The 27,689-nt window shown below is 39.7% G+C and overlaps 1 protein-coding gene across 8 annotated transcripts in view; it reads left to right on the top strand.

The window, feature by feature from the left end:
- The window catches only part of PPP4R1 (protein phosphatase 4 regulatory subunit 1), a 72,874-nt gene extending 46,713 nt beyond the window's left edge, over nucleotides 1-26,161 (top strand). For all 8 annotated transcript variants that reach the window (XM_088173138.1, XM_088173147.1, XM_088173133.1 and 5 more), the window contains 14 exons: nucleotides 389-496; nucleotides 1,261-1,326; nucleotides 3,085-3,243; nucleotides 4,427-4,557; nucleotides 5,679-6,199; nucleotides 13,595-13,770; nucleotides 17,827-17,922; nucleotides 19,198-19,383; nucleotides 20,830-20,991; nucleotides 21,502-21,602; nucleotides 21,979-22,099; nucleotides 22,205-22,339; nucleotides 23,333-23,474; nucleotides 25,070-26,161. In XM_088173138.1, coding sequence (XP_088029264.1) covers nucleotides 389-496; nucleotides 1,261-1,326; nucleotides 3,085-3,243; nucleotides 4,427-4,557; nucleotides 5,679-6,199; nucleotides 13,595-13,770; nucleotides 17,827-17,922; nucleotides 19,198-19,383; nucleotides 20,830-20,991; nucleotides 21,502-21,602; nucleotides 21,979-22,099; nucleotides 22,205-22,339; nucleotides 23,333-23,474; nucleotides 25,070-25,233 — 2,268 coding nt within the window. In that variant the 3' untranslated portion in view covers nucleotides 25,234-26,161. The remainder of the gene's footprint in view (nucleotides 1-388; nucleotides 497-1,260; nucleotides 1,327-3,084; nucleotides 3,244-4,426; nucleotides 4,558-5,678; nucleotides 6,200-13,594; nucleotides 13,771-17,826; nucleotides 17,923-19,197; nucleotides 19,384-20,829; nucleotides 20,992-21,501; nucleotides 21,603-21,978; nucleotides 22,100-22,204; nucleotides 22,340-23,332; nucleotides 23,475-25,069) is intronic.
- Nucleotides 26,162-27,689: the final 1,528 nt, after the last annotated feature.

Consider the following 27,689-nt stretch of genomic DNA (forward strand, 5'->3'; position numbering starts at 1 on the left):
TCAGTCATTTTCTGTTAATTATACATATTTGCGTTTCATATTGAAGTAGTAAAAGAATCGGCCTTCTTTTTTAGAGGTCTGTTGGATAACATAGGAGAATAATTTCTAAGATGTATCTTTGTTAGCTGGGAATTTGATTCAGTTTATTGGAATATCAGTGTCATCTTCTACACCTGTGTCATGTTATGACAGTGAAATAGGAAACAGTTCTTTGCAAAAGTGGGCAAACCTTTTCAATTCAAATGGGGTTTTGTTTTCAATATTTTTCGCAGTTTTCAGTAAAATTATGTTCATCAGAATGAAGAATAGATGTAAAAAGCCTGTGCTGAGCTGACACAGAATGGTGTGTTGTGCAAGCATCTCTGATTAGTGTTTGTCTTGTCATTAGATTATGTGCAAAATGGCCTCCATGGTTGGAAAGGACATCACGGAAAGACTTGTGCTTCCCAGGTTCTGTGAGATGTGCTGTGACTGCAGGATGTTCCATGTCCGCAAGGTATGAATTGAGCATCTGGTCTAGATTATCTGTGAAAAGGTGTCATGTGCTTGGAACTTGCATGTGGCTAAGAAACTTTCCTGGCAGATCTCATTCGTGAATTGTGTAAGTGAAAGCTGTGGGGGTTCTTGTAGCTTGCATTTCCACAGATTTTAATGCTTGACACTGAGATTTTTTTTTCCAGAATCACTACCCCTATTACTAGAAACAAAGAAAGAATCTGCTTATCCTTATGCTATAGATAGCTGCAGTGTGATTGGGCTTATGTCCTTAAGGTTGTGTTGGCAGCCAGGAAAACGTGAACCAACTGTAGCTGATACAGCATCAGCCTCCTGAGCTCATATCTCTGTGCACAAGTGGAATTAAAGATGCTCATCTGCATTAAAGATGAAGTAAACCAGTATTCCATCATGATGTTGAGGTGTGGAGGCTGTGCTTTGGTCTCGTCCTGCCATTGAATAGCTTATTTTCCTTGATAGCTGCATGTGTTCTTTAATTTGACAGCACTTCAAATACATTTTATCTTCTTTTAAGTTCTGGAGTTCTTCTATGATTAAAAAAGACTGACTAATTTTGAAGAAAAAGAAGATAATTTGTTTTTTAAAAAACATGGAAAGTGATAGAATGGGAAAATAGCTCATAGTGAGTTTGCACCAAAACACGTTTTTCTGATTTTAAAAGTTGGGGGGTTTTTTTCGCCCCTTGGATTTTGCTGTATTAAAATCTGTGGTCTTAATCTTTATTTCTTGCATTCTGTCTACAAGGTATGTGCAGCCAATTTTGGAGATATCTGCAGTGTGGTTGGACAGCAAGCCACCGAAGAAATGCTGGTAAGCCATTTCTTAAATGGTTTTTCTTCTTAATAAAATTCAGGAGTGGAGCAGAAATCAGCTTGGCAGTCTCTGGGATCCCTTTTCAAGCTTTTTACTCTTGGGAGTGTGGACAGTAAACTTGTTGAGGGCCAGCAGAGGCTGATGAATCGATGCCCTGAATCAGTGAGGGACTTAGATGGACAGAGTGTAAACGCAGGCATGACTTCAGCCAGAGGCTCTGCAGCTTTTTGCAGTTGTGGTGTTGGGACAGGTAGGCCTGTTGTGGTTCTCATGCCATTTCTTAGCTCTTAAAGCATTTGCTACGTTTTTCTCTAGCTATTGAGTGATTCAAGTCATTTGGTAGTGATGTTTAGTTGTGTGGATTTGCATCTCATATGCTTCCTGGTTTGGGATGTAAATTGATTTCCCTCATACAATTGCCTTTTTAGTGATTAGCATAATAAATTTGGATTAAAACTTTGTAGAGGGTACAATTAGAACTACTGTGAAATAAAAAATTATGATTATTTAATTTGAAAGCAATAACGTGTGGCAGGACAGCTAGGGTTCTCTTTCTATAACAGAAAATGCCATTTTCTGATCTTCTTGGATTATTGTTAGGAAAAAAGAAGGAATGTAAAAAGCTGAATGATAAAACTTCATTTTCTAACCTGAAAGCTTTTTTTAATTAGAGGCAAAATCCAGAAAACTTGACTGCAGAGAGTGGGAATGGCTAAAATCAATAACTGTGAAAAAGGCTGCAGCAACAGCCATTGGATTACTTGTATTTTGTCACTGTGCCTGTTCCAAGCCAAGGCAGCCGTGCATGTCTGTGCTTCACCTGCACTCTGTCCACCCTTACCATTACTGTTTCCAAAAAGCCCAAGCACCTGAGCACCTTCAAAATGCTTCAGTTTCATTAGTAAAACCACTGCTGTGTTCAAACATGTTTTCTCTTGAGTAAGTTCAGTCTTTCTCTCATTCCCCTGTGCCTCTTTGCAGTTCATTTGCATTGTAGGATAGAGGATGGCAGAGGTTGATAAATCTAACAATGAAAAGTGTAGGTAGAAAAGGAAGTTTTTTCTTTCTAAAGATGCTATTCCTTTGCATTTCACTAAGAATCTTACAAAAAATCCGAAGTGGTCTCTGATAGGTAAAATTTTAGTCATAGAATCAAAAGATGTTAAGGTTTGGAAGGGACCTTAAAGATCATCTAATTCCAACCTCCCCTATCATGAGCAGGGACGCCTTCCACTAGGTCAGGTTGTTCAAGGCCTTATCCACCTGGCCTTGAACACTTCCAGGCTTGGGGTATCCATGATCTTCCTGTGCAGTGTGTTCCAGTACCTCACCACCCTCGCAGTAAAGAATTGCTTCCTAGTAATAGACGAGTATTATTTTTCTTGTCCCTGCTTTTAAAAGAATGGTGTAGATAAGAGGTCTTGTCTTTTGATAGATTTATTGGTCTTGGGGGTATTTTTGAAACTTGGCTCTTTGGGGGGGTTTTTTGGGGTATAAATCAGTTTTAAGAGTTAGTATTTTCTTGATATTCTTCAGACAGATGAATTTACCTTACCTATATCCATAAGTAATATGAAAGCAGCAGACTAGAAGCATGGTGCTACTGAATGTGTGTTCTTTGTTCAAATGTAAAACTGTGCATCTGAGTAAGAAGGTGGACAACCACGTGAAGAGAATGAATGTGAAAAGAGAACGTGTTTTGAAACAAGTGCTGCCTATTAAGACTTGCAAACTCACTCACTATATTCCTAACAGCTGCCGAGGTTTTTCCAGCTCTGCTCTGATAATGTGTGGGGAGTTAGGAAAGCCTGTGCTGAGTGCTTCATGGCAGTTTCTTGTGCAACATCACAGGAAGTCCGGAGGACAAAATTGTCAACCCTTTTTATTAATTTGATTAGTGATCCTTCACGATGGGTAAGAATTGCTTTTTATTTTTTGAATAGCTGTCATATTTGAAGGATTTTACTGCAATACTTCACTTAGAACTTCTTATGGGTGTGGATAATCTAACCTGTTCCATACACCTCAAGCAAAATTATTCTTATGTTGATTAGTTCGTTGATGGCTGTAGAGAGTCCCTCACATTTTCACTGCAGCATGTAAGAAAAACTCTGTCAGTGGAGTAGCTTTTTCTAGCTACAGAATTGCCTGAGACTTAACATTGCTGAGAATCATTAACAAAACTGGAAAATTAATTATGATATACTTGTACTTCTTCAAGTTTCCCTACCACCATGATGTTTTTTGGGGCAGGGGTGGTGGAGTTTGTGGCTGGTTTGGAGATGGATTGGCTTTGGGTTTTGTGTGTGTTTTGGGTGTTGGTCGTGGGGAGTTTTTTATTAATACAATTTTTATTGTTTCTTAAGTGATGGGTTTTCGTTTTCAGGTTTTTTTTAAGGGGGGGGTTGGATGGGTTTTTTTTATTGTTGGAGGGAGGGTTGTGTTGATTTTTTTGTTTGTTTGGGTTTTTTTATTATTTGCCATCCTAAGGATTTACTCTAAACCTTAAGTTTGTTACTGAGCAGACTATTTTCAAGAGCCAAAGATCACCTGCATAGAAGCGTGAGCTCGTGGATCTTGGAAAGTCATGCAAGTTGTAGTCCAGCAGAATTAATCAAATAATAAAAATTGAGATAGAGAATTGTTGAAAAGAGGAGAATAAATAGTAGGAGAAAGGAGGAGCAAATGCACAGCATAGCCAAATAGTAAAGGGAAAGAAATAAGCTTATCAGTCAGATTTCTGAAAGTGAAATGTCTGTTTACTGTACATTGTTTTATTTCCTTTCAAGTTGTTAATATTCTGAGCCGAGCTCTCAGATTTACCTGCTTCTATTATCTAAACAGATTCTTCCTCCTTTGGTTGTGGGGAATATGCTTATCAGTTTGGTTACCTGTGATTTTACTGTTTTCACCCTGCTTTTTCATTTTTCTTAAGATTTTTTTTTTAACTTGGCAGTCTGTATACATCTGGCTGATTCTTTCCAGACAAGAGCCTCTGCTCTTGATTTCCTTAGTATGCTTATGACCCTTTCAATTCCTAGTACAGCAAGATTTATATATATAATTTTGTTTTTTCACCTTGGACCGTTTCCACTAGGTTCGCCAAGCAGCTTTTCAGTCTCTCGGGCCTTTCATATCAACTTTTGCTAATCCATCCAGCAGTGGCCAGTACTTTAAAGAAGAAGATGGTAAAAACCCAGAAGATGGTGATTCTGCACAGGAAAACAGGTAAATTTGCTAAATCTACAAGTTATTTTGGCCTTCTTGTCCTTCTGCATGAACTGCACCTTATAAAAACTAACTTTCCTGGATAAATTGAGTATTTGGTAAATGGAAAGATTTGGGTCTTCTCATGTTCCTAGACCAGAATCTGGATATATGTTCTGTGGTGACTTGATAGACAAGGGAGAGCAGTGTATACTGTGTACCTGGATTTCGGGAAGGCTTTTGACATGGTCTCCTGTGAGATCCTTATGGAGAAGCTGCTGAAGTTTGGGTTGGATGAGGAGATAGTGAGATGGGCTGACCACTGCCTGCGTGGCTGGGCCCGTGGGCACTGGTGAGCAGCACACAGGTGAAGGTCACTAACTGATGTATGAGAGGGGTCAGTATTGGCTCCAGTCCCGTTTAACATCCTCTTCAGTGACCTGAATGGTGGAGCAGAGTGTAGCCTCAGCATGTCTGCTGGTGACACAAACCCGGGAGGAGTGGCAGCTTCACCTACAGGGTCATGCTGCCATCCAAAGGGAGACCTGGACACACTGGAGAGAGTGCAGTAGTAAAGGGCCACAGAATGACAGACTGTAGCATCTCTCCTGTCAGGAGGGTCTGAGAGAGCTGGGACTTCAGACTGGAGAAGAGAGGGCTCACTGGGGGGTCTTACCAATGTTCATAAATACCTGAGGGGAGAGTGAAAAGAAGATGAAGCTGGACTCTTTTCAGTGATGCCCAGTGACAGGACCAGAGTCAATGGCCACAACCCCAAACACAGGAGGTCCCCTCTTAACGTCAAAACTCCCTTTTTTTTTACTGTGAGAATTACTAAGCACTGGCAAAGGTTGTGCATGAAGGCTGTGGAGTATCCATCCCCTGAAATACTCATAACCTGTCTGGACACAAGTCCTGAGCAACTGGTTCTGGTTGTCCCTACTTGAATAAGGAGGTTGGCCCAGGTGGCTTCTAGAGGTCCCTTCCAACCATGACCCATCTGTGATTCTATGATTTCTGTTTTGTTATGCTGTAAGTAAATTTGCTTTGACAAATAACAAGTTGACAGCATGTGTGTGCATTTTCAAGAGCATAAAAAATCTATTTTGTTTTTAATGTCCATTTTCTTTGGCACTCAACAGTGAACAAGTGAGGACCACAGAAGATGTCACAACAGATGAAGAGCACAACAGGACAGAGGATCTGTGTTCACATAGTGATGATAGTGATGATTTTGCAACCAAACTTGAAAATGTCATGGAAGATCAAAGTATAGTGTCAAATAACTCCAAGAGGGAAAGTGATTTCCAGACTGTATTATCCTTCCATTGCACTTTGCCTTCAGAATCTTGTGGGGAAATGGCAGATGAGAACGAGCAAAGTTCTCATTGCTGTGCAGCAGATCTGCAGGAGACTGGGCTGAATTCACAGGAAACTTCTCTTTCAGAGCAGGAATTATATAACTCTTTCCATTTCTGGAGGACTCCACTTCCTGAAATAGATATTGACTTTGAGCTTCAGCAGACTTCTGATACAAAACTCGATAGAGAAATTCAGGAACTCACTATGCCAGTGTCTCCAAGCATTCCTATGGCAACAAGAAAAGAATTAGAAGAAATGATAGAAAATTTGGAACCTCATATAGACGATCCAGATGTTAAAGGTAGGGTAAAGATACTGAAGCATTTTTAGCGTTTGGAGATACGCATGTGTTTGTTGCTTCAGCAGTTTGGGCTTTAACCTCTTAATTGTTTTAAAAGTCAGAAGTACTGTCCTCAGAGTCCTCAAAGAGATAGAGGAAAATTGATAGTGAACTAAAAGGGAATTTGCATTTGTGTGAAGATGTTTAAAAGGAGTATAATTCCTTTTATAAACTGAATGCATGTGCAGTTAGCAGTATAAAGTTCTGACTGCCTGTTTTGACATTATAATCAAATAGATGGTTCAAAGGCATAAGCTGTTGATAAGCAAGTTTATTTCTAATTTGCATGCATGCAAAATAAGACAGATTAAGAGAGTGGTTTTTTTAATTATCACTATGAATAATGGTTTTCTTTATACACATTATCCGTTTGATTTTTGGATGAAATAGTCTTTTTTTCTGCTAGGGCTTTGTTATTGCAGTCACATGTTGACAGCTGTAATGTGACAAGTTTGTTGGATCAGACTGATAATTGATCCAAACTGAGTTCTTGAAGTGAACACACATTCTCCATTTTAAAAGCTCTTGAAGAATGGAGAAGGATTTCATAAGTGTGACGAGGTGGTGGAGCAGGACTTCAGAGACACCTCCTGAGCTAAAAGGACGTGACTCTTCTACACATATTTACTGGAAATAGGTTTTTCTTGGTATTCATATGCTGAATAAATTCTAAGGCACATTGGGCTTAAGTATCACAGTCAAAAAGTCTGGAGGTACGACTAAGGAAGAAACCATGTTATTTTGGAGCTGAAGAATCTCTAGGGAGGGAAGCATGCCTCTATACCAGAAAAAATAGGAGGAAAAGAAGGGGCAAGTTGGGGAAAAACATTTTAGAATAAACTGATACTGCTTTCAACTTACTTTTGTTGTTAGTAGGTTGATATGCTAATAACTTTTCTTAAATCCATTTTGTACTTTTATTTAATCACTTGTGAAGTCAGCAGATAAAACTTTGCTTTAGGAGTGCTTTGGGCACTAAGGAAAGAGGTAAGAAAAAAATTTCACCCTTGCTAATGACTTGAGTCTTCATATAAACCATCTCTGAAGCCAACTGCAGAAGCTTGCCCTGCTGTTCAGGTTTATTTTGTAAAACTGTTCTGTCTGTGTTAAGGTATGTTAGGGAACATACCTTAATACATAAATGACAGTGGTTCATGTAAGCAGACCGTTTATGTAAGCATGTAGCTGTGGATCCAGAGTCATCCTGTGTTACAAGTTTGTTTATCATGTGTGTTCATGTCTTGTTTCAGAGCAGGTTTTTGGAATTCTTTTTGTTTGTTTGTAGGTCTCTTGCCAGTGTCAGGAGGTTTTCTGTAGAGTTGTTGACCAACATTTGCACATTCCAGTAGAAGGAAACTTGTTACTAGGTTGTCAATACCATAGGTTTCCCCACTCTGACTTGGTCAAGGCTGTGCAGTGAATCCCCATGAAGGACTCCTCCTAAATCTTCTACTCTTTTTCCTCTTGCCTGTACTCTGTTTTTTCGGTCTAAATAGTTGAGAAGCTGGAATTTAACATGCCTGTTTTGATTAAGTAACATTTCAGTTTTAATTTTGCACGAAGTGCAAATAGTATTAATTTTGCATGCTTGTCTCAAACACTGTGGCACACATAGAAGTGGTAGATATCCAGACTTTAGTCTCTGAGTGTCTGACTTAATGCCTGTGTTTTGAATCTTACACTTCTTAAATTGTGACAAAATGTAGGCTTGCTCTGGGGTTAATCCAGAAGATCAGAGCCCTGACTGTCTCTTTTCTCATAGCAATATAATCTGAAACTGTTGTTAAAAATTGATGGTATAAATATTCAGTCAAAAGCTTATCTTAATTTGTTTTCATAGAAATTTTACGAAACTACCTAATTTCACAGATAATTTTGTCTCTAGTATACATGGCTTACAAATGTATGCCAAACATCCCTGGTCTTAAATGGTCCATAGGGTCTTTCTGTGCCTGCACTTCCCTTCTCTGCAAAGCTGGCCATTATGTTTTTGAGTCTTGTATTGTGAGTAGGCTTTGCTTTGACAGCAATGACTGAGCAAGCTAGGAGGGTTTTTTTCCTCTATTTATTTCTTTTTAAATCCCTGTGATCTTTTTCTTGCACTTATTTTCTTCATTGGCTTGCTGTCACCTAAGTCCTGGACTCCTGCTTCCATGCTGTGCTCCTGTCTTTATTGCTGCATTCCCAGCCAAGGGATGGGAGTGGAAGATGCTGTGTTCTCTGTGGTGGGTAAGTGGAGGCCTGCCATACTGGAGAGCTTCCATGGGTACACATCTTCTGGCTTCTATAGCAAATTGGCCAAGCATCCTGAAGGCATGACAAGATGAAGTGATCAAGTGTGGTTTGGGAATGAGACTGCGGTGTGTGATGTTTTGCATGTGTCAATAAGATTAAGTTGTGCAGATGACCTTGTCTCTGGCTGTACCTTGCCTCTCCATGCTTGACTGCAAATTCAGCAGCCTTCTCTTGACATGGGTTTTTGGTTGGTTTGTGGTTTTTGGGTTTTTTTTTGTTTGGTTGGTTTTTTTGTTTGGGGTATTTTTTTGGCGGGTTTTTTGGTTGGTTTTTTTTTTGTTGCTGTTTTGGGGGGTTTTTGTCTTTTTTGGGGTTTTTTTGTTTTGGTTTGGTTTTTTTTTAAATGTTTTATAAATTTATGAGGAAGAGAAAAAAATGAATTCCTGTTGTGTGGAACCATAGTGGTACAGGGTTTTTGAAGTTTCTTAAGATCATACTGAATTTTTATTATTTGACTCTGCAGAATATGTAGTGATGGTAATAAGGTGCTGTTCTTTACTGTTCAGTCAGAGGAGGTTGATGATTTGTATTTTGCTAGTTGTTTTCAGCCAGTCTCTGACAGCTGAGGCAGATGTGGAGATTTAGTGCTGAAGTTCAGCCAGCTATGATTCTTTCTGAGTTAGAAAAATATGGTTTTGTTGCGGTTTTATTAGTGTTTTTTTGGTTGTTGTTGTTGTTCCTTCCTTCCACCCCACGCTCTGCTTTGTACTATATGTTCATCCCTAGCAGCTACTATACCTTTGTACCCCTGTCCCCTCCACATGTATTCCTCCTCCTATTTCCTTTTTATTTTCATTTCTCACTAGGTTTGGCATTTCTCTAGTTCACATGTCTCACTTCACCTTTCTGTGTTGTGTGAGTTGCTTCTCCCCTCACCTGCTTGCATCATTATAGTAGAAGTATTGAGAAACTCAGTTTTTATCTGAGGAGTACCTAGTGTGCCATGCCAATGGGAAGAGTCAAAGGAGAGGCATCACCAGGCCATGCAGCCTGGAGTATGGCACGTTCAGTGTGTATCCCCATCTTCCAGATGCCAAACGCTAAGGGCTTACTGTTTACATACACACCTGGTCATGGTTAAGTGGTTTTGGTTTGGTGTTTTGTGTTGATTTTTTTTTTTTTTGAGGGTGGTGGTGGTATTGGTTTGTTTGGGCTTTTCTGCAGTGCACCTCAGTAGAGCAGTTTCTGTTTCAAGCCTTAGATATTGCTTCAAGGCATGGAGATTGATGTGATCTCCAGCAAAAACAATTTTTTAACAGTAAACAGTAACCATCATAGAATATTTTTTTCCCCCAATCTCATTCTCAAAAAAGGATGAACTGCTTCACCTGAATCTCACTGTTTACCTTGGGGCTTTCCTTCCAGAACTAGCTTATTGCCAAAGTGATAAATCTGAGTGAATAAAAGGTGTTTGAGCAGTCAGTAACTGAGCTAAAGACAGCCTGTCTTCTCACAGGCAAACTGCTGGCTAGCAGAGCTACATGGGTTGTGCAAAGTTAAGCACTGGTATTGTAATCCCTGTTAAAAAGACCTTTCCAATCCACTGGCCAGACGTCTGGAAGGTCTCAGACTGGGTGATGGGAACCTGCACGTTCCTGTGGAGTCTGCCAGCTTTTAAAAAATTATCACAGGGTCTTTTTTCAGGTCATGTTTTTCCCTTTCCTTGAGGCTGCCGGTGTCTTCACTTATTGCAGAGATTGCTTTTCTTTCCTCAGATGTTTTTATTTCTTTATTTTTCTTTCTAGAGACACTTTCTTCAGCTGGCTTTATCTTACTTTTGCATAGAAAGGGCTAAATCATGTAATACCAGCTTTCCCTAATATTATTTGGGGGGAATAGAGGAGGCCTGACTTGCAGACTACTGAGGCTAACTGTGGTTCAAGCCAGTTACAAGCTGCTTTGCCAAAATGAGACCTAACAGGGACAAATCCAGTCCAAATGTGGGGTCTACTGGTCCCATTCCCATAAAATAACTATGTTCGTAAATTAGATTACTGTCACTGTCTGCAATAAAAGTCTAAAATCCCTTGTTAGTGGAACGGGTGAGGAGTAAGGGGAGAAAAAACTGTTCTTATGTTTCAGTTATTTCATCTCTGTACCCATTATTGCAGCCCATAGCTTTTGCCTCTGAGTAAAAGAAGTGAGGGTAAGGAAGGCAGCTCCTTTAGAAAAAAGAAATAAAGGAAAAAGAAAAAAAAATAAATGTCAGTGTCTTCTGGTGAAACATCAGGAGAAACAAAAAACAACAATAAGGTTTATTGAAAGTACAGAAACTCCTGAAAACCAGGAAATTCAATAAGACCAGAGAAAATGTGGTTTAGAATTTACAGATTGTACCAATTATTTTAGAATGCATGTACAGTAGCCAAGACTAAATAGTCACTTGTTTAAAAATACGTCTCACCCGAAGCAAAAGTTGAAGAAAGAGTTAATTAAAGTCTAAAATCCAGTGAACATTGACTTTATGCAAGCAATACAGTTAGCCAAGTTCTGTACGAGGTGCAAAAGTGACCTTTACACTCCAGTTTTTACTGATGGTAGTCAGCAGGTTCCCTTATTGAAGCATTTCACTGTCATTCATGAAAGGGGAGCCTTATCCTTTACGTGAATTTGAAATGATTTTCTGGATACCATGGCCTGTCTCCTGTCAGTAGGAAATCTCATGAGAGATGAGGAGCAGCACCAATGCTTGGCTCTTCTTTCAGCTAGGACCTTAAGATATTTATGGACTTCAGGTCATTCACCTTTCAGTGAATGGCAGCACTGAAGTCATGAATAAGCACTGAAAGAAGAAAGAAGGCACTTGCCAGTCAAAGAAATCCTTTGGAGTTTGGCATCTCCTGTCCTTCATTCTCACATCTTGAGATTGTAGAATTGGCTAGAGGCTGAGGAAATGCACATTTTTGTCCTTTTTCTTCTCGGGTAGGCAGAGGAAATCAGAATAAGTATTGTTTCCATCTTGTTAAGCCCCTAAGCAAGGGTGGTCCAGGAGTACAGGCTGACAGTGGGGCATGGGTGGGGAATATGTCTTGGAAAATTCCCAATTACTGCTGTAGATACTTCGTTTCTAGTAATCTTTGGAGCTCTGTGTGAATTTTTCAGAATTACATAAACAGTGTTGAAGCAGTATGTGTTTACCTAGTCAGGGTAACCTTTCTTGACTTTTAAGTGAAGGTGAGAGGAATGCACATTTTTCATTAAGTTGTAGTTCATGAAAAAAGTCTTCAATAAAAACGTCTCTGTAATGTGCAGCAAAATAAAATTATTTTTAGTTTTCTTGTTTGATTTCTCAAAATGAAAATAGTTTGGGAAAAAGTCAGGGATTTCTTGCCTTAGCATAGCCACCTGTTTTGCCTGGTTTTGAGGGTGATTATTTAACATTTAAGTTTTGGGGAAATTTATTAACCTTGATCTTTTTTATTCTCAAATAGTCTTAAAGGGTCGTAAAGTACATAAGTTTATTATCAGTGAAGTAATACTTGAAGAGTAAGGTTGTAGCAGTCTCTTATTAATCTTAAAAATTGTAAAATTCCTTATTTTTTATATTTATATGTAAATTATAGTATATATAGTATATACTTAAACTGTATGTTTCACATGTTTTAGAGTGGAAATATTAGTATAACGTTGGTTATACTTTTAAGTTTTTAACTGTGTTTTTCCTGTTTCTTGTTGAGAAATGCAGTAATACAGCAAGAATACATTTGGGTTATTTTATCAGAAATTGGACATAGAGAGTTAGCATTGCAAATTGTAAAGAATTGACTTTATTCCTGCTCATCAGACTTTACAGACAAACCAGTGAAACCACAATGTGTTTTCCAGTTTTTGCTAGACTTTGCTAAGGCTTCTGGTCTAAGATTTTGCTGAGTTAACAGTTTTTGTTTCTAGTAAGAGTTGCATTTCATATCTGTTTCTTCTATCTACAAATGAGTCCAACTTTCTTTGTTTAGTTCTTGTTAACAACGATATTAGAAAAGCCAGAGGGAGAAATTCAGAATTTGGTAGTTTAGCATGGCAATATGGGATTAAAAACAAGCATGTGGTTTGTCATGTAATTTCACAGTGAACATTTAAGAAACCTTGGAAAAGACAAAATCTATGAGGAACAGACCTTTGGATGGCTGGGTAAATTTAATAAGTGACGAGATTATTCCTCCTTGCCTTCTTGGAAAGAAATGGAGAAGGAGAGTGGCAGGGTAGATTAATCTGTGTTGAATTCTGTGTCACTTGCAGCTGAGATTGCCTCTGATACCTGATCTCAGGTCAGGCTATATCCAAGGAGCATTGCTCAACAAAGCTTTTTCTAATTGGCAGTAAACAGAGGGAAGGAAAGAAGAGCAGCTTCAGAACTGCTGGATCTTTTCCAAAAGGGTGGATAGCAGAGAATGAAGTGCTAATGCTTTCTTCAGATGAATAAGAAAACATCAGACAGTACAACCTTATTTGTTTGGAGGATCCAAGGAGACTGAAGTATCAGATCTGGCATCTTTCTATGTAGATCTTACTTTAGAGTTGTTTTTAAAAGCATTTGATCAACATATATAGATGGAGAAACAACCTCTCAGAACTGAATTCCTATGTGCATTCCTAAACCTGTTCTCAATCTTTATTTGAAATACTTTGTTCCTCTTTTTCTTAGTTCCACCTCCCACAAATGGCCCAGTCTGTAAGTTAATATTCATGGGCTGTTCTACTCCAAAAAAACCTATTTGCACCATTAATATTTACTAAAATTGTTAAAGAACTGATCCTGCCATAACACCAGTCTCCTTATTCCTCTTGGATTATGAGGTTTGTTTGTTTTAGCTTTAGGGAGAAATTTCACCAGACTGTGATTTGATTGAGTACCGTAGGAAAAGAGTGGGGTGTTAATCCAGCACTTAATTGGTCCCTAGTTTGGGATTTACCAACAGCTAATGGTCTTGAGTTGGTACCTCTCCTGTTGTCTTTCCTGCCGTCTTTCAGTTAATTAGTCACTGTCTAAAAGTTGATCTGTGGACTTTCTAAAAGTTTTATTGCAGTTTAGTCTCTCATGTATTTCTCTTTCATGTACTGCAGCCCAAGTGGAGGTGTTGTCTGCTGCACTCAGAGCATCCAGTTTGGATCCTCAAGAAGAGACAATGGCGAGTGTTGGCAAGGGAACAGATTCACAGACTGAACTAACCATCAATGACCAGCAAAGTTTTAAACCTATACTGGGTGATATTGTGCCTTTAATTGGTGACACTGTTGAGGTAAGAAGAGAGTTTTCTACTTTTATTTTTTTCCCATTAGGATTTCCAGGGCTCCAGTAACAGAGCTGTAATTTGCATTCATGTGAGGATTGCAGCCAAATGCGTTCTACTTTGGCTGGTGTGGCGTTCCCTTTTCTTGGATGGTATTGAAGTGCTGGCTGCTAAAATAAAATGAGTTGTGTTGGGTGCCTTTGTTTTTGCCATTTCTGTGCTTGTCCATCTAAATTCTTGAAACTATTTCTGTTAAAATCTCTGTTGTGATTGTTACATTGGAAGATGTTCTAATGCTACCACATTTTTTTAATGCTTCAAGCAGCCCCTGCTGATAATGAGTGAATCTTCTTCTCCAGTGCCCCTCCCTGAACCTGGAGAAGGATATACTATGTTCCTTTTGCTCCCTCTTGAATTGATTTACTAAGGTTTACTGGTCTGCATCAGAGAAGTTCAGGACCTGCTGTGTGGATTGCTGAAAGAGACAGTTACTCTAGCAATCAGGAGCATCTTGAAGTTTTTTGCACTTACTTCTTTAGCCCCCTTCCCCATTCCCTGCCTGACTGTCGTTCTAGCATTTGATACTCTTTTCTGTTCTTTGCTGTGTCAGGCCAAACCCACTAGATTCACTGCATGTAATGCCACAGGCTCAGGTGGTATTAAATGCTGTTGCAGAAAGCAGTCGTTCCAAAATAGGCCCCATAAAACTAGAGCAAGTGATTTGTTGAATCATACTACTGAAATTGTGTTTTCCAGGTGAAATTTTGACAAACATCTTTGAAATATCTAGAAGTTAATATCAGTTAAGTGCAAACGTTTTCATCGTTCTTTAATTAGAGCAGTGTTTCTTGATGACATTTAATTAACTTTTCCTCTAAGCTGTTGGACTACCATTTAGACCAAAAACATACGAGGAATTCAGGAATGTGACATTTACTTGGATACTGCTGATTATACACAATCATAATTTAACTCTACAAATGTGGTTTGTTTCAAAAACACCAGCCTGCCCCCAATTCCTTTATGTCAGGCTCAATATGCTTTTTTATTATAATATCTCTTCTTTCTAATGCTGACCTAAAATGACAGTGTATATTTATCTTCATTTTTAAGAGTTTTGGGAGGTGGTGAGGGTGGCGTTTGTTCAGAGGGACCCATCCTGCATTTTATGTTTTTGTATACAGAGTATAGTGCTGACAGAAGATTTAAGAAGCAGTCACATAGCTGGTATATGTTGATTTTACATCTTTCAGTTTTATGCTTTAAAAGGATGCTCTTAATCTGTCAGTTCCTTGTTTGTTACTGGCACTGAGTCAAGTCCTCGTTTTACAAATGAGCGGATATTATAGAGGTGACCTAGAATTCTGGCAATCAAGCTGTGATCTGTTGAGCAGGTAGCCTGTTGTCCCTAGCAGTGAAGAGACCTCTGATTTTCACAGGTGGTTGTTCGGGTTTTTTAGTTCAGTGGGGGTTTTGTTGTTGCAGTGACTTTTTTCTTCTTGTCTTTTGAGTTTTTTAAGTCGCAGGCATAGCAGTGTGACAGTAGGGTACTGGACATTTGATAGAAATCAAACTCTTCAGCATTTTATATTTGAATGCAGCCTGCACAGTTCTGCACATACACCACTAAGTAAAACCACAGTTTGCTTGTACTTCGGCAGCTGTATTGGCTCATGAAGGAGTTAATGCTGCATGATTCTCTATTCAAATGAAAATAAATGGTGTAATAGAATGGACCAGTAAGATTCTGGGGCATGATGAAGCTTGTTTGTTGAGGGTAGCTATTTATTTTTTCTCAAGAGGCACTGTTTTCATTTTCTTTAGGTTGTATGTTCTCTATAAGGTTTGATAAACACATGGGTATTGGAGCCTGTTTTTATTTGGATGTTGAGAGAGAAAGGAAACTGTGCTAAAACTTTCCCACTCCTGTCTGGCTCTCTCTAAGAATAGGATGGATGCCAGGAGAAGATGAACCCCTGACACTGGCCTCTTCTTTGTTTGGGCCAGCTGCCCTGTCAGGAAACAGCAGCACCACCTGTCCTGGTGTGCAACCCTTGACACAGAGCAGAGATCTTGGGAGCACAACCCCAGAGCTCTTGTTACACAGCCAAGGGAAGCTTAACCTTAGAGATCTGGAAGGCCATGACAAAGATTTTGCATTTGGTACACAAGAAGCTTTCAGGCTAAACCCTGCTGAATTTTCATGTTGTGGCTCTCTGCAATGCTCAGTTTGGTGTGTGCATGGAAGAAGTACAGATGGAACTTCATTTTTGGGGTAGAGATACTGCATAACATAAATACTGGTGGCTGTCGTTCTTCTCTACTGGAGCTCTTCCTCTCTGGAATGCATATTTGACCTTAAAAGTGGCTGGGTGAAAACGTTACCATCTGTGACAACCCTTCATTTTATTCAGTTGTTTGACTTGGTTCAATCCATAAAGTATGATTTTTTTAAGCTTAAGCTTTTGTAAACGAGGTAGCAGGGAATGTGAGATGGAGTCCTTTCATTTTTATTGTAACAGAATGGATGAACTAAGCTCTGGTCCCATGCAAACTGGCAACTCATGGAAAGCACTGTGGCTAGGATGTACTGGCTGCATCATAATTCCTTGATTTGCAAGACATCAAAGCTAGTGACTGGCAATGCTGAAAATAATCTCTTTTTCAAGGGGAAAAAAATCCCCAAACAAAAGGCTAAAAAAGAGTGAAGGAGGAATTGACTGCCAAACTAAGAAATCCTGCAGAGATAGTTTTCAGAGCCTCTGGAGGTTTTATAGTTGGAGCTGTGTGCTGCTGGACACATTTAGTCATGGAGTTGCTTGCAAATCTGTTCTTTCCTTGGCTCTTTACTACCTTCTTGCTGCTGCTTCCTAAGCCTGACAGGTGACATGGACTGCTGTGCCATAGATATGCAATTGCCTCACAGCTCTGCCTGTTCTTTATCACCTGTAATTATACCTCAGCAGCTAAAATTACAGCCCAGTGCTTAGATGAAAGCAGCTCGTGGAGAAGGAAAAAGCAACTCTCTGAAGTCAAACCAAGAAAGACAGATTCTATCCTGGAGGCTTTTTTTTTGAAGAAGTTTGTAGTTTGCTGGAAAATTCTTGTTGTCAAAACGATCTGAACAGCTGGTGGAAGTAGGCATGTTCTTGTTGCTCATGTTGACCCTAGGAGCTCACCCTGTAGCATCTGTGAATAGATAGATACCTTGGGTCAAATCTAGCAAAAACACCTTTGTCCTGGTGCACCACACAGTAGCCTGATCTGCTTTTCAGATATTCATCACATACTGCTTAAAATTCATGGTTTGTTATGCAAAGCCCATTGTATTTGGGGATCTGCACTTGTAGACCAAAGCCTTGCTGTTGCATGTCCCCAGCAGCACAGCTCATTGCAGCCCATCACATCTCTGCCACTGTTCTCAAACAGCATCTCAGCCCTTGTTCTCAAGGTCCAGACGTGTAGCCAGAGTGCTAAAATGATTGCTGAAAATTATTTTAATAGGACTGCTGAGAGAGGTGATGACTCTTGTCAGCAACTAAGGCCAAATAGAACTCAATTTTATAAGGTGAAGCTTATCCAGGCAAGATTATAGAATAATCACTCCCAGGAAGGGTGCAACAGCATGAGTCTCATCAGGTTCTACTCTTCAGTGGAAGAGTGGCTTGGTTTTGACCTTTTTCTAGCACAAATCCAAAGCAACAAATCCAGCAAAATCAGCTCCAGGTGTTTTCTCATTTTCCATTCAGGGGAGAAGCAATGGGACCCATATGTTCGTTGTATTTTCCTTAATGCAGTCTCAAAAGTACTCTTTTCCTGTGATTTTCATTCCATAAGAACCAAAATGGAGCAGAGTAAGAGGAGCTTCTGTCTGAAATTGAAAGCAGATTTATCTTGCAGACCTTTTGATTTTGGGCTGCAACAAAATTGTATTTGATATTAAAGCATGTATTCCTTTAATCTAAGAAATAGACTCTGAGGCAAGGACAGCACTTCCTGATGTTGGTATTTCTTTCGTGTTTAATCATACAGTGTGTTTTGTGTGAACTCTTTATTTTTTCACAGAGTATGGATTCTACACTTCACTATATTCATAATGATTCAGATTTGAGTACCAACAGTAGTTTCAGCCCTGAAGAAGAAAGAAAATCCAAAGTACAGGTAAATGACAGTGACTTATGGTTTTCTTATATGTTGCAGATAAGTGAAATTGTTTTAATGTGTATGGGGATTTCCTTTATCCCCTTTTTCATTCCGTCATTTCTGACATGATACAGTTTCTACTAAATACCTCTTAATTAAGTAGTTTTAAAATAGTCCTTGTTTTTCCACGGTTAATGGCTTCATTTAGCAACTGCTTCTGTTATTTATGCATGAGAGATGACAATATTTTTTTGACATGAGATAACAGTTCTCATAGATCTTCAGGCTCTCTTTCATTTGGTTTCGTTTTCTATGGAAACCATGCTGGAAATTAGGTTATTGAGGAAACAGGATGGTTTTTTTATTACATGTTTTGAGAGGAGCCACCCCCACCCCTTGATAGCTTTTTGCAGAACAGTTTTGAAAGTGTTTCATTAAGCTGGAACTGCCTCTGGCATTTTTTCCAAAAGGAGTCAAATGTTTGCTGTTCCATAGTCCAGTATTACATTGCCACTGTGCCTCAGTGTGATTCCTTGAGTGGGAACCTCAGCCCTTGCTTGTTCATGTCAGTGGAGCTATTCAGCAGCTGTGTTAGGAAAATGCCCTTGTGCACCCCATAACAGAGTCCGTCTCTGACACAGCTGAAGCAAAGGCAGTAGAGATGTCAGCACAAATAAGCTTTCACAGAATTTTGATTCAGATGCTCTAATTCCTCAGTGGACAGAAGGATTGGTCTTCACCAGAGATCTCTTTGTCTCTGGAGAAGCCTCTTCCTCCTTGTTGACTGTTCAGGGAGTTTGGAAGCAATACTTGAACACACTGTACTCTGCTCCCTCCTCTTCCCTGCCTCTCCAAGGCATTTTAATTTAGTTTTCTTCTCTCCACCTTCTCAAGATTTTGAGAGAATTAGAGCAAGTCTCGTCATTTGCTGTTCTACCTGTCTTTATGGATGACATAAAATGGCCAATTTGCAACTCACATGAGCCTGAATGTTTGCAGAAAGGTAGAATGCAGTCTTTCCATTTCCTGGACTCCCTAAAAAGACTGATCCACTTGCTCTTCTCTTACTTTGGTTGGTCTGTATATTTTCAAATAGCCACAAGTCATGTTACTGTTTCTTTGTAACCTTTTGGTGGAACTTAGCAGATACAAAACCATTGTGCTCTTACTAAGACACTGTAGTTAAATAATATTCTATAGTTGTGGGGAAGAAAAGTGTGCCCTGGAATTACAGTGAGCCTTATGAGGAGTAAGTGAAAATAGTGTGGATGCTCTGCCTTTGTCTTGCTGCAGGATGTTGTACCTCAAGCCCTGCTGGATCAGTATTTATCCATGACTGATCCGTCCCGCGCACAAACAGTCGACACCGAGATTGCCAAGCACTGCGCCTACAGCCTGCCCGGCGTGGCACTGACCCTGGGCAGGCAGAACTGGCACTGTTTGAAAGACACCTACGAGACTCTGGCATCTGACATGCAGGTGAGCTGGAGCAGTGAGCAGTCTGAAATTCTGTGATGTGACAAAGACTAATTGGAACTTCTGTAGTGGTTTCTCTTGTTTGCTGGGTGTTGGGCTGCTGTGCTTTTTACAAAGAGCCTTCCATTGCTGGTGTTATCCTGTAAATGAAGGTGCAGTGGTTGTTTCAGAGGAAGCAGGGTGTGTGATGCTCAGGTGGTAACGAAATGGGCTGGTTAGAGTGGGAGATGGATCTCCAGTAGGAAAATGAGGAGAGGTTTCTGATTTCTCTGCATGCTTGAGATCTTATGGCAGTGTCTGGGAGTCTCCTAGGTTTGAGAATTCGGGCTGTGCTGCTGTGTGAGCAGACATGCCCCTGCAGGCATGTCTGGAGCTCAGTGAGTCAGCCTCACACCAGGCCTTGGTGCCACATCCAGTTAGTCATACAGGAATAACATCACTATCACCATGCAGCAGCACTGCTGCTTTAAAAACAAATCCTGGAAATAGCAGCATTTTCCTTGTTGTCAGGTGGTAAGGAGCCTTTTGCATTTTGCTGTCGGTTTAGAGTTGTTTCCCAGACCTCCTTTGTTTCCTTTTTTGGAGATGTTCTTATTTTTTAAAATATTCTCACATTGTTTCACCTCTCTTGAACTTGCTGCTCGCTCTGTCAGAGCAGCAATTCTCAGTGTTACGTAGCGAGTAATTTTATACATGGCTATTGCTCATGTTTTCCAGACTCCTTTATAGACATTAAAAACAACCAGCTAATAAAGTTAAAGCAAGTAAAAACAAATTACCCTGTGTTCAGAAGTGTCCAGAATTTATCACCAGTCTATCTGAATTGAGATTGTATCACCAAAGCAGGGCAAAAGAACAGTGCCTATGCTAATTGGAAAGTACTGGCTAAAGAATAAATACTATTTTATATTTAAAATACTTGAAATAATTACTCAAATTAAACAATGTGCCCTCAATTTAGGGTGCCTGAAAGCTCCACTGGTCCTCGGGCTGCTGGGCACTAAGTGTGGAAGAAACTTTACCTATTATGGAAGCTAAAATATCCTGGCTGAAATATTGTGGGATATATATCTTATTCATTTAATATTAAAAACAGAACAAGAGAGTAGTAGCATGAAAGCAATTTATGCAAAAGAATTTAAAGCAAAAAGTAACGTGTGCAAGATCACTGATGTCAGGAATACTGTTTTGCTTCCTGGCACATGGAAGATTAAAATGTTTTGATGACTTATATTTGAACAGTTCCTTGATATTCAGGTGGAAGAAATGATACCTTGTCATTTGTCTTCCATTTTTTTTTCCCATTTTTAATTTCCAGTGTAATTTTCAGTTGTTACATGAGACACTGTTTGTAAGTAGTGGAATTTGCTGGGAGTCCAGCTTGGATACCGACCCTCAGGTTTGACTGGAGCCCTTTGGATTAATAACATGGATTTATTTATGTTGCAGTGGAAGGTTCGGCGGACACTGGCATTTTCTATACACGAACTTGCTGTCATCCTTGGAGACCAGCTTACAGCTGGGGATTTAGTTCCTGTCTTCAATGGCTTTTTGAAGGACCTAGATGAAGTGAGGATAGGTGTGCTTAAGCACTTGCATGACTTCCTGAAGGTATGTCTGTGTTCAGCTCTGGTCAAGTGCAGTGGCAGATTTTGCTTCATTTCTTTGTATGCACCTGCTTTTTAGCATTTAGTTACCCATGTAACTCTGTGGGAATCTCTGCAGATACCTATTGAATACTGGAATATATGTTGCAGGAGATCTGTGTTGCTTCTACTTTTTTTCTCTGAAGAGCTTTGTTAATGTTTATTCAATATATGAATGGGATTTTTTGGGTGTTTTTTAGAGCTTAGAGACACAAATTCTAAAACTGTCTTTTCTGTTTAGGCCTCCTTTCTTAGAGTGAAAGGAAAGACTCATTATATTTTCCTTTCAGTAGTGCCCCATGTGATTTTACAGCCTTAAGCATTACAGGGTTTAGCTCAGGAAAGCAACACTGTTGCTAAAGATCTAAATTTTTTTAAATAAGAAAGAGTGTTTCATTAGTTGCATTTAAAATTCTTGTTCTATCGCTGACTGTAGCCTGTACTTCTTTATGTAAGTTTGTATTTACTGTTACAGCTTCTTCATGTTGACAAAAGACGGGAGTATCTTTATCAGCTTCAGGAATTCCTGGTGACTGATAACAGCAGGAACTGGCGTTTCCGTGCTGAGCTGGCTGAGTATGTGGTTTTCTGAATTATTATTTTTATTATTGTGGATATTTAAAAATGTGAAAATCGGATAAAAGATGTTTTGCAGTGATATTCTTATCTTCATTTTTGATTAGTAGATGGTCCTTCTCCTCCTCCACGTGTCCCCCTAGGATAAAAATTCCCAGTTGTATTGCCATTATTGTGAATAAGTGGCAGTTTAATATTTGCAAGTGACCCACAGTCAAGCTGATGGCACTGGAAAATAGAAGATTTTGCTTCCCAGTAACATCATTAGGGCCACATTGCATATTTGATAGGGGTTGTCATATAAATGATGATACTCAGTTAAGCTGTCTTTTTTCTTATGTGATGTACTCTCTTTGGTGGTTCTTCCATCTTGTAGGCAGCTGATTTTGCTTCTGGACCTGTACAGTGCCAGGGACATCTATGACTACCTGCGGCCTATTGCTTTCAGCCTCTGTGCAGACAAAGTGTCCTCTGTCCGCTGGATTTCCTACAAGCTGGTAAAGCAATCTAAATACATTTAGGATGTCAGACTTTTGATTGGTGGTGGTCAGGAGTAATTTTTGGGTTTACTTTTTTGTTGTTGTTGTTCTCGTTTCTTCAAGGTTAGTGAAATGGTAAAAAAGCTGTACATGGCTTCAACACCAACGTTCGTGATAGACCTCATGAATGAACTTGTTGAAAAGTTCTGTAGATGCCACAAATGGTCTGGTCGACAGACTTTCGTCTTTATTTGCCAGGTGAAATGTCTTCATTTATATTCTGGGGGTTTTGGGGAGGTTGGTTTGTTTGTTGTTGTTTGTTTGTTTTTGTTTGTGGGGGTGAGGGTGATCAGAATTAAGGGGACTGGAACTCCAGCTGTCTACTGACACTGTACTGGTGAATATTTGAGAACTTTGTTTCCAAGGGAATAGTGTCATGGTTGTTTTTTTCTCTTGTTTCTCCATAGATGAGCTTGAATGCATCTTTAGCTCAGCATATTAGCACCAGGTCATCAAATCTGATATTGAATATAGAGCACAAGTGTAGCAAAATAATCTGAGTTGGGAAGCTGCTTTGTTGCTCAGCATGAAGTGAGATTTGTATAATACATCTTTAGAAATCAATCAGTAGGTGCTGCCTGTACCTCTAGCCAGCTTGTGCAGCTTGGTCAAAACCAATGCATTCTCAGCAAAACAAACAGGAGTTGAAACTAGCTGGGATCCCAAGGAAATGGTCAAATTTGGAAGCTGTAGCAGAGGTGCAGACTGGGAGCCACCATGGCTGCTTCCCAGGTGGACAGTTCTTTGATGTGTTTGGAGAAATGTGAGCTTTGAGCTTATTTAGAGAAACGTACCTTGGTATAAGAAGTGTTTATTGAGATGAAGCATTTTTGTCTCAATATAGTGTCTAGTTTAAACAAAGACTAAATTAACTGTGAGAAGGATTGTAAAGGTCTTCTGCTTTTGTACCACTGTGGTACAGTGATTTTAAAAAAAAGGGAGGGGGAAAAGGGGAGTTTCAGATTTCATACAAAATAAGGTGGGCTTCTAACTGAGCCCGAATTTTTTCAACTCTAGTTTGCTTCATTGTGTCTGGGTTTGTGCTAGAGAGTGCTGTACTGTATGTTAAAACTTCGTGGACACTGCCTACTGTATAGGTGCAATGAAGGTAATAAGGTGCTCTGATTATGTGTTGAGATTTTATCCTCCCTGTGCCGAAATTTAATGAAATTGCCTGTGTGTTCCTGCCAGACTATCAGTGAAGATGACTGCCTGCCCATGGACCAGTTTGCTGTGCATCTGTTGCCACACTTACTGCACTTGGCATCTGACAAGGTTCCTAATGTTCGAGTCCTGCTTGCAAAAACATTGAAGCAAACCCTTTTAGAGAAAGGTTAGTGGCAGAAGGAGTTGCAATGGGTTGATTGCATGGGGGTTTTTTGTCCCTCAATAAACAACATCAGATGTGGGCTGCTGTTGCCTTTACCATCTCTTTGGTGTGAGATATTACCTTGGCTGACATCAAGCCATGACTCTGTTATGGTATCCGACCTGCTGTTGTGTAATGCTGAGGAAGTGAGTTCTTGCTCATACGCCAGCCTGCTCTTTTGGTGTCATTTCCCATGAGTGAGCTACTTCATAGAGGTGTCATCAGAAAGTACAAGTGAGCAACTAGCAACTGTGAATTTGTTGAACAGTGCCCTTTGTCTAGTTTAAAAAAAAAAAGTTGGATATTTTGTGTAATAAGAAGAAGAAAGAAAAAATATAAAAATGCAAACCAGCATTTGTTTTTCCACTGGGGGAGAAGCTGTTGTTTGGGCTTTATATTTTATGGTAGCATTGGGAAGAAAGCTCTGGATTCTCTTCTGGGAAATAAAACATGCAGCTCTCAAATGGCAGAATGTGCTTAGGAAAGCATCCCTGAGGCATCACAGGTGCCAGAGGAGTCAGCAGTGCCTGGAGTCCAAAGCACTGTAAAGGAAAACAGCATTAGAAGTATTGGGCTATTTTGTAAAATAAGAGTGCCCATGCTTGGAATACTTCATCCTCTTCTGGTCACTCCCACTCAACACCATGCAGTGGCTTGAGGACTGCTGTAGAAAAATGCAAAATGTCCCAGTGCCAAGGATGGCAACACAGTGAGCACTGGGCTGTTGGGAGCTACCTTGTGCATGCTGAATCTGAGGAAGCATATGGAGACAGCTGAGATGGATCAGCTGATGGGCAGTGATTTCTCCTCTGTTAATTGTGCCAAGGATGTCACTGTTCTTCCTGCTCTCATGTGGCATTGGTGTTTTTGTGTCCCCCACGTGGATGGTGCACCTCCATTCTGCATTGTCACTACATAAGCTTATGGCACAGGTTGTCTCTGCCTCAGAGGTGTTCTGTGTATAATTAGGCAGGGTGGATAGATTGGGAAAGGCAGATTTAAAAAATCCGTTCAGGAGTTTTTAAACCTCAGATATCAACTAATCTTCCTGTGAGCCATTTGTAGTTACACTGCTTTTATGTACCTTGTGTTCTGTAGTTCATGAAACCTGAGAAATGTTGGAAGTTCTTCTACTGTTACTTCATGTTATCTTAGATCATTTGGTAATTACTTGATGAGGCTGGCAGGGAAATGGAGTAGCATGGCCATGGGTTGATGGATCTTTCCTCTGTCACAAATAAGCACTCTCATCTGCAGTTGCTTCCAGGCTTTTCCTTCCTCTTTGGCCATGGAATTTGTCACCCTTTTATACTGAAGGGTTATAGAAATCCTGTACTTGAACATCATCATTAGGGCAACTGTGCTCTGAAATATGGAATGATTTTTTTTTTTTTAAGGTGAATTCATAGATATATTTGGAAGTGTCTTGTGTGCCTGCTCAGATATTCCAGCTGGACTGTAAGAGTGCACTGTCCTCTGAAATTTTGTATCTCATGGGGTACACTGAGAAGTATCTGCTGTCCTTTCTTCCCATAAGTTTTGTGCATTTTCTCTTACAGAGTATTTCCTGAATTCTGCCAACTCTCACCAAGAAGCTGTGGAACAAACAATTATGGCTCTTCAAATGGATGGTGACAGTGACGTCAAGTATTTTGCGAGCATCCACCCTGCCAGTACCAAAATTGCTGATGATGCCATGAGCACTGCTTCATCAACTTACTAAGTTCTGAATGTTGCTATAATTAAAAAACAAAAAAAAATTAAGCTATCCTCAAATGCTTCTAAAATGGTTGATTTTGTGCAACCTCTTTGGAAGAGGGATTTCTTGCCGGATTTAACAGGTGGATGTTATCTAAACCTGATAACCAGGGATTTTAAGTCAAGGCAAAGTAAACATACGTGTGTCAGCTTGACTTTAGAAAAACACTGCTCAGAGGATTCTTTTTGCCACCGAAGCCTTAAATCTTCTGTCTTCCTGAACAAATGAAACTTGAATTGGCAGATCATTTTCATTGTAGAAAGGATGTGATGATTTCCAGAGACCTGCATTGTTTCTCCTGAGGAGTTAACTTAGCAAGTATTTTCTGTAGCAGCTGATAGGCAGGATGGCCAGAGAGGCGAGTTTGTACAGGGACTGAGACCTCCAGTATTAGTGCTAAAGTTTTTATCAGTCAAGGACTTGATTTGTGTGCAGCTGGGCACACCCTTAAGTGGGAATAGCTTTGATGTTTGTAAATGGGAAAAAGTAGAAATTTGGATTTCTCTTAAGGGCTCAGTGCTAACATTAAACTAGAATCTGATTTTAATCCTTAAATGCAGCATATTGCTGTACTCATTAGCAGAAAACTTTGCTGAGTACCTGTGTCCTAATTATTTTCATGCTGGTCATGACCTAAAGGAAATTTATTAGCACATGTACTTTAAGTCAGGTATTTTTAACTTGATCATGATCAGCTCTGAAGGTGCAACTTTTTTCTTCATATACTGTACATATCTGTGAGCCTCCTTGGAGTGCTGCAGTCTTTAATCATGTTGTTTAAAAGCTGTTGTGATACAAGTTGTTCTCTACTTGTCCAAATAAAATTTATTAATAAGATTGAAAGAAATCTTGTGACCTTTTTAAGACATTAAAAAAAGAAGCTGAAATATAAGTGGAGTTTTTCTTTCAGTTTTCTGCACTTTGGTGGCTATTTCAGGGGCAAGGGGTTTGTTTAATGACCATGAAGACTTCGGCATTTTGATATGGAAAATGCTACAGCACAGATTTACTTTGACTATGTTGTTGAGGTTTTGCTGGATTCTTCCAAGTGTCCCTTTTGCTTGGGAACCTGTTGCTTCCAGCGTGAAATGGCATCTTGGCTGGAAGTAAGTCTGAATATCCACCTCAGTCAGATTTACAGAAAACTGTGAGTTCAAACTGCCCTTAACCTGCCTGCAGTCCATTGACTGCTTTCCTTTCCTCTCATTTAAACTTACTGATCCAGTATCTCCTCCTGTGTCTTCCAGGGACAACTTCCTTTAATCACCTTTCTTCCAGCCTGCGGAACCCAAAGTGTGCGAAGTTTTTTTTTCCCGAGGAGGTAGAAGTGGCTGTGGCAGCTTATCTTTGATGTATTTTAGCAGAAGATTTTCACTTATCAGTCAGGTACCTGGTACCCTGGCAGCTGAGCCTTAGGAGGATATCTTTTTTTCATCTCCTGTGTTTTGGGAAAATAGATTATTCTGAGTTTTCCTCTCTTGTAAACAGAACGTTGCTATTTACTCCCCAGAGGCTGCTTTTGTACTCCTTAGCACAGCTGTGAAGATGCAGTCATCTCTGTCTGCCTTGAAGTGTGGTGGGTTTGGGGTTTTTTGGGGTAGGTTTGTTTTTTTAAATTGCAGGGTTTTTTTCTTTCAGGCTTGAGGATTTTTGTGGGATTTCTTTATTCATATATACATATATATGAATTCATATATTCATATACTTTTTTTGTACTTTTCATTGCTTTTTTTGTGTGGATTTTTAATATATAAATAAATATATATGTATATTTGTATTTTTTTCAATGCATGTCCCTTTTTCTTTTCAAAATTGGCAAAATCTGTGAAAGACTCAGCAGAGTGACAGTGCTGTGGATGGCAGTAGGCTGTGTGGAAGCAGGGAGCAGTGCAGCTCTCCCCGCTGCCCTAAGGAGAGTACCTGAAAGTGACTCATCTTCTCCCAGGCCAGATGATTCCCATTTCAGCAATATGCACTGAAGTCCAGTCGATTTCTGCATTTTGTTCAGAGAACATAAATCCCTTCATCTGAGGGATTTTTTGCCTGAGTGTCATGACAGTTAAATTGTAGTTTAATCATGTGTGTAGCTCCTGAGGTGAACAGGACCTGCTGAGACCAGAGGATGGTTCAAGTCATCCTCTTGACTGTGAATGGAGCACAGTATTTGCTGGAGGAGTATTGGGGCTTAAATATCAATGTTTTGGGAGTCTGAAATTAACATGGTCCAGTCTAATTCCATCACTGTACTCATGTACTCTTCCATTAGTCCAGTAGAATGAAGGTTATATCTGATCCCTTTAGGTATTTTCTAGTTTCTTAAAGGTAAAACACTTCTATGTTGAAAAATAAGACAGAACTTCTGGGTGATTTATTTATGCAGTAGTGGTGCAGGCCTAGGAATTTGAGGGAGAATTTGAAGC

Source organism: Sturnus vulgaris, chromosome 1 (genome assembly GCF_052056855.1).
Source record: "Sturnus vulgaris isolate bStuVul1 chromosome 1, bStuVul1.hap1, whole genome shotgun sequence".
Taxonomy (NCBI): domain Eukaryota; kingdom Metazoa; phylum Chordata; class Aves; order Passeriformes; family Sturnidae; genus Sturnus; species Sturnus vulgaris.